The 6,601-nt window shown below is 40.3% G+C and overlaps 2 protein-coding genes across 2 annotated transcripts in view; one reads left to right on the top strand and one right to left on the bottom strand.

The window, feature by feature from the left end:
- The window catches only part of Smp_170100 (hypothetical protein), a 43,397-nt gene extending 37,480 nt beyond the window's left edge, over positions 1–5,917 (bottom strand). Inside the window, exons 1-6 of the mRNA XM_018789210.1 lie at positions 5,776–5,917; positions 5,622–5,741; positions 5,213–5,584; positions 5,077–5,176; positions 4,944–5,037; positions 4,814–4,906 (exon numbers count right to left, since the gene is read on the bottom strand). Of these exons, the coding sequence (XP_018654676.1) occupies positions 4,814–4,906; positions 4,944–5,037; positions 5,077–5,176; positions 5,213–5,584; positions 5,622–5,741; positions 5,776–5,889 (893 nt within the window). The 5' untranslated portion in view covers positions 5,890–5,917. The remainder of the gene's footprint in view (positions 1–4,813; positions 4,907–4,943; positions 5,038–5,076; positions 5,177–5,212; positions 5,585–5,621; positions 5,742–5,775) is intronic.
- Positions 1–6,601, top strand: part of Smp_210850 (putative dystrobrevin) — a gene marked incomplete at its 5' end in the record, with an annotated part of 13,117 nt that overhangs the window by 4,106 nt on the left and 2,410 nt on the right. The gene's annotated exons all lie outside the window — the stretch shown is intronic.

The following is a 6,601-nucleotide window of genomic DNA, read 5'->3' as shown; positions in this document are numbered from 1 at the left end:
GAATTCCTCATGTCTTTATCTTTTTCTCTTTCCAAATTTATTTCACTGTACTATACTCCTTCAATAATTTCTTGAAACCCCTAATCTTTTGGATTTCTGATTATACTCCTACTACTTCTACCACTATGGGATTTGAATCGACAACTGCATCTCTGTGCTAATGTGGTATGGCAACTCGAACTGATGTACGTACGTACGAAGTTCTACGTTGTGACTGACTGACTGACTGACTTCTTACGTCCCTTTATCACCTCGCACCGCTAGGACAAATGATCCGAGCATGTGGAACGTTATTTTTGGTCTCCTGAAACCACGCTCTAAACTACATGTAGGAGCTTTTAACGTCCGGACACTGCCAAATAGGACAACAGGCCTCCTTAGCTAGGACTTTGGAACCTCGCACAATCGATGTGTGCTGCGTCTTCGAAACGTGCCTACACCATCCGAGTAGTGTCATTCATTTGACCTCACCATGTCAAAATAAAGAACCAACTCGATTCATACTTCGTGTATCTGGAAGCCCTGATGCTGCTTCCCGTGGCCTCGGTGTCGTAGGTATAGTATTGAGTCCTAGGGTAGAACAAGCTCTTTTAGACTGGATCCCAGTAGACAGTCGTCTGTGCGCTGTCCGACTAAACGGAACAGTAAGGACTCGGAAAGATAGGGACACTCGTCGTTGTCTCTTCGACGTCTCTGCCTACTCTCCCACTGACTGCAGCTCAGATGATGTAAAAGATGAGTTTTACAGAAAGCTTTCCGACCTTCTCCGAAAAACTAGGCGCTCTGATGTAGTAATAGTGGCTGGTGACCTTAATGCTCAAGTAGAAAAACTGGGTGGATCTTATGGTGTCGTAGCTCAAAGAACAGATGATGGAGACCGTCTGTTGCAGCTATGCTCAGATAACCGCCTATTTCTTGCAAATACTAAATTTAAGCATAAGGAAAAACATCTTTTGACATGAAGACCCCCCAATTCATCCCAACGTTGGACCCAACTAGATCACATCGTTACCAGCCACCGATGGGAGGCTCGACAGAAGACTGTCGTTCATTCTGGAGCACATGCTTAGATTTAGATCATGCTCTAGTGCGAGCGCGTATTTGTCTGTGTCTTACTGGACGTAGGAAAGACGTTGCAAGGAAGCCTTTTAGGGTCCTACTTAATGATAGGCTAGCTAAGAATATATTTCAGGAACAACTAGGAAAACAGTTAGGCAACAACAGTTAAGTTGTGCCCACCCCGAGGCAGCGTGCAATGACATCCGAAAAGCTGTGAAAACAGCAGTGATACCTGCTAGTACGGTAAACCATAAGGTTAGGGAGAAACACTGGATCTGAGCAGCATCGACCGGACACTGATAGATGATCGAAAACTCATCCCATCTGGCTCCGAACATAACGAAGAGCGAAGTCAGCTTAAGCTCAGGCTGATAAGAAAGCTACGCAATGATCGCGAACGGTGGTGGGTAGCAAAAGCAAGAGAGATGGAAAAAGCAGCGGCAATAGGTAACAGCAGACAACTGTTCAGACCTGTTAAGGAAGCCGGTATTAAAGATAAAACTGTTAACGAAACTATCTCAGAAAAAGATGGACGTATTACTCACTCTCAATCCAGGAAATTAGATCCATGGGCAGAACACTTTAGAGATCAGTTCAACTGGCCTTCAGCCACACTGCGGTTTCCCATGATCCCCAGTCGACCTGAATGGCAAGCTGATTTAAGTCCTCCAACTCTTTACGAAGTTGAAAAAGATATAGGAAACCTGAAACGAGGGAGAGCAGCAGGCCCTGAGATTTTTAAGAATGGTTGTTCAGTATTACCAGTGAGATTGACTGAGGTCTCATGTAGAATCTGGGAACTGGACGTAATCCCATCTGACTGATCCCAATCACTAATTGAGCCAGTCTATAAGAAAGGACAAAAGTCCTCTTGTGTCAATCACAGAGGAATCAGTTTGACTAATATAGTGTCTAAAATATTAGCTTCAATAATACTTCGATGCCTAACCAAAGCTCATGAAGAGCAGACTAGAGAAAACCAGGCTGGTTTTCGACCTGGACGTGGTTGTATAGACCAGATATTTACTCTACGTCAGGTCCTGGAACATAGACACACATTCAGACGCCCCACAATCGTAGTATTTCTCGACCTTAAAGCGGCATTTGACTCCGTTGATCGTGAGGTTCTATGGCAGTGTTTGTCACTGAAAGGAGTATCAATGAAGTACATTAACCTTATAAAGGCTCTCTACTCGAACACAACTAGTCGAGTTAGAGCTTATGGCGAACTGTCATCAGAACTGATTACCTCAAGTGATGTTCGTCAGGGCTGTCCACTCTCTCCATTCTTGTTTAACTTTGTCGTAGACATGCTTTTTGAGATAACACTTTCCTCATCCAAATTTAGAGGATTTGAACGTCTACCTGGAGATTCACTTGTTGACTTAGAATACGCCGACGACATAGTTTTGTTCGGTGAAGACGCTGACAAAATGCAGAGTCTTCTGACCACTATAAGCAACAATGCAGGCATGTTCGGGATGCGATTCTCCCCCTCGAAATGCAAAATGTTGGGTTGCATCGACACCTGAACTAATGATAGGGAATGAAGTAGTTGAGCGTGTCGACCGCTTCACTTATCTTGGGAGTCTGACCAGCCCTTGTGGTCTGGTGTGTGACGAAATCTCAGCACAGATACAGAAGGTTCGCCTAACCTTTGACAACTTGAGTCATTTATGGTGTAGGCGAGATACCCGTCTACCAACCAAGGGACGGGTTTACTGCGTAGCAGTTCGGTCCGTCCTACTTTATGGCAGTGAAACATGGCCGTTAGGAAACGGGTATTAGGTAAGGGTGGCAAATCTATTGATGAAGTAATGAAACTTCATCAGTTGAAATGGCTGGGACACATGTTACGCATGTCCAACCACCGACTGCCCCGACGTGCGATGTTTTATGGTGTAGGAGTAGGTTGGAAGAAAGCTAGAGGTGGTCAGACCAAAACGTGGCACAAATCCATGAAGTCACTGACAAGTGGACTGAGCTATGTTGGTAGGTGCAGACTAGTTGGTTGAGATCCGCAAGATGATAACATCCGATGGTTAGAGACGTTGAATTACATGGCTCAAAATCGTTTGCAATGGCGAAGGTGCATCCACTCTTTGTGTTCTCCCGAACTCTAATCTTCTGAATTCTTCATGTCCCTTTATTTTTCCTCTTTCCAAATTTATTTCACTGGATTATTCTCCTTGAATAACATCTTCAAACCCTAATCTTTCCGATTACTGCTTATACTCTTACTACTTCTACCACTGTGAGATTTGAATCGGCAACTGCATCTCTGTGCTAATGTAGTATGGCAACTCGAACTGATTTACGTACGTACGAAGTTTTACCTTGTGACTTACTAACTTACGGATAAATCAGCTCTCACGCCATTTTTTAACTACACTGTCCACTGAACTACCCAATTGGAAAGGATGTACCATGGGACTGGACTAAAGAATAAGAACCTGATACTTTTAAGTCGACTACAGTTACAATATTACCACGGGTTATTTTGCTGTATGTCTTCAGTCTACTGACAAACGAAGAGACTCATGTAGCTTGAACACCTGGACCAGATTTACGAGCAACGTGGGACAGATGCTGGAGGAAGACGATATACTTTTGGGTAAACTCAAGAGTATTTTACAATGATTTAGGAGAGGATGTTGGAGATAATTAATCCCCAAATACAGCCCATTAGAAAGAAATCAATTGTAATGTCATACATGGATTTATGGTGATTTTCTTACATTTGACTTCTGTTTAGTATAAGATTTAACTGCATTGATTTTGTGTGACAATTTTGTAAACTAATAATCACTAAACCCAATTTGTATATAATGAAATGAGTTCGAGAGTTAATTATTCTTCAGTCATAAATAATAATAATAGTAATAGTGAGATTAGACACAGGGTATTAGGGAATGATGGTAAATCAGTTGATGAAGTTGCAAATCTTCAGCGACTGAGATGGTTGGGCCACGTGTTACGTATTCCTGGACACCGATTACCACGACTCACTATGCTGACTAGTATTGGCGATGGTAGGAAGAGAGTTAGGGGCGGCAAAACCAAAACATGGCATCAGAGCTTGAAGTCACTAACTTCTAGTCTGAGCCATGTTAGTAGATGCAGACTACTCGGTTGGGGTCCGCGCGACTATCGTAACCAATTTTTGAAGACTGGGTGACATGGCTCAGAATCGATCACAATGGCGCAGGCGTATACACTCTTTGTCTTCCCTTAAACTACGAGATTAAAATTGTCTCATATCTTACTTCCTGTACTATATCCTTATATACAACCTTTCTTTTATATATTATCACCATTAAATTAACTACTATGAATTTGGTGTTCATCTTGTTGTGCTAATGAGATATGGCAACTTGGACCGGTGCATATATGTGCCTGGTCCTACGTTGTAGCTGAATGATTGACGGTTTCTCAGCTGTTTTATTTCCAAGAAAAGAAAATAATATAATTTTCAATAAGACTATTAGTCTCGTTTTTAGTACTAACCAACCATCATATGCAACTTTTCATAACGGAAAGATATTTTGCCATACAATGTGAAGTTAAAATAACAAATTTCTGTACACTCGATCGATATGCCTGTTTAATCACCAAAACAGTTCTTGGAAAGTTAAAATGTGTCTCGATTTAACCGGTATATTAAAGCTGTCTCAATGACAGTTAATTAAAAAGGATTAAATGATATTACAGATAGATATTTTCTTAATCGCTTAGCGAGCTACGAAATACTTACCTTAACAATAATTTGCAATATTCCAGTGCACTTCGATAACAGCCCCGTTCACTAATTTTCAAGATATAGCGAAAAAGTGCTACAAACAAACCACTTTAGTATTAAGAACAGAATAATCATCAAGACTTACCGATTGACTTGACGCTTAAAGTCTAAACGACAAGAACCGTTGAATGGATTAAAGGAAGGATGAAAAGCTGATTGGAAAGCATGGAGTGCGCGTTCTAAAAATGACGTTATTCAACTAATTCAACTTCGCTCACCCAAAAGATCAGTACCTACAGTCGTATCTTCTTGGTGCATCATTATTTCGCTCAACTGTAGTAAGGAATCTATGTGATAAGGATTTTCATACAATATACCCTGTGAAGAAACTCATAAGACAAAATTCATTCTTACACTCAAATTATTTGGATTCATGGACTCTAAAGCATTGTAAAATGACCTTTGTATATTTTGATATTCTTTACTGTGTACGAAGGTATATAAACCACAACCCAACGGTTCCATACTCAAGCCGATTCGAACAGTAGGTGGCCAAGTGGACTTTACCGGTACAAGCATACCATGTTTGACGCGACTTCGTTTTCTTCGTAAACATGTTTCGGACCCACCGATAACTTCTGACCCAAACAAACGACTAAGTTCTCCAACATGATTTAACATCTTGATATTTACTTTTAGCAAGTCTATCACTTGTTTACTTTGATCAGCAATCCCTGGTTCATTTGAAAGTTTTATATTATCTAATTGGTAGGTTATTCCAATTTTCTGCAGAAAACACGGGATATGATAAAGAACAACTTACACCCTTTTGCTTGCTTTTTTTCTTTTTCCGCTTTTTGGATTTAAAAGATTCACATTGATCATGAGAATTGTCATCAGAGGAAGGGATAGTTATCGAATGCGCGGAAAAACAATTGCTGAACTAATACGGTAATTGATATGAGTGCAAAGCTCACTTCCGAGAAAACAGAACCTCCGGTAACGGGTTCATCGTTATCACTAAAGTTATCATTGTCATCAAGAGGATTTTCAGAACCTTTCTTCAGTTTGCGTAATACTCGAGAAGACATTACGATCAAATAACGAAAGAACTAGAGATAAAAATATCAGTAGAAAGATAAATAAAAATATGTAAGAAAATTTTGACTGACTAGTAAAGGTAACTATGTCATCACAAACAAACTATCCAACAATACTAATTGCTAGTATATAGATACTCCATAAAATAATTGAATTTCCTTCTACAGTCACTCCTGCTATACCTTATGGCTTGTTTCTGAATAGCCCAGTTTGGAGTCTAGAGTCATGTAAACTTTAGTGGACTTACCTTGAATAAAAAGGTGTCTTTTAACATCTCAAGGGCCCGTGACAAATCCGAATACTGAGAATTAAGTTGATAGTAATCCCTTCTAACAAATGATGTGAATGAGACATCAGATTGTTGAAAACTTAGTCTCGGTGATAACCCCTGGGTCAATGCAGATTAACAGCGTCATAGTTAACGATTTATAGGACTAAGACTGATAGGTCGGGGTTTTACGTCAGTAAGTCACAAGGTAAAACTTCGTACGTACGTAAATCAGTTCGAGTTGCCATACTACATTAGCACAGAGATGCAGTTGCCGATTCAAATCTCACAGTGGTAGAAGTAGTAAGAGTATAAGCAGTAATCGGAAAGATTAGGGTTTGAAGATGTTATTCAAGGAGAATAATCCAGTGAAATAAATTTGGAAAGAGGAAAAATAAAGGGACATGAAGAATTCAGAAGATTAGAATTCGGGA

The sequence above is a fragment of the Schistosoma mansoni genome, chromosome W (genome assembly GCF_000237925.1).
Source record: "Schistosoma mansoni strain Puerto Rico chromosome W, complete genome".
NCBI lineage: Eukaryota > Metazoa > Platyhelminthes > Trematoda > Strigeidida > Schistosomatidae > Schistosoma > Schistosoma mansoni.
Note: the sequence above shows the minus strand (reverse complement) of the source record. Positions and strands in the feature narration are given on the sequence as shown.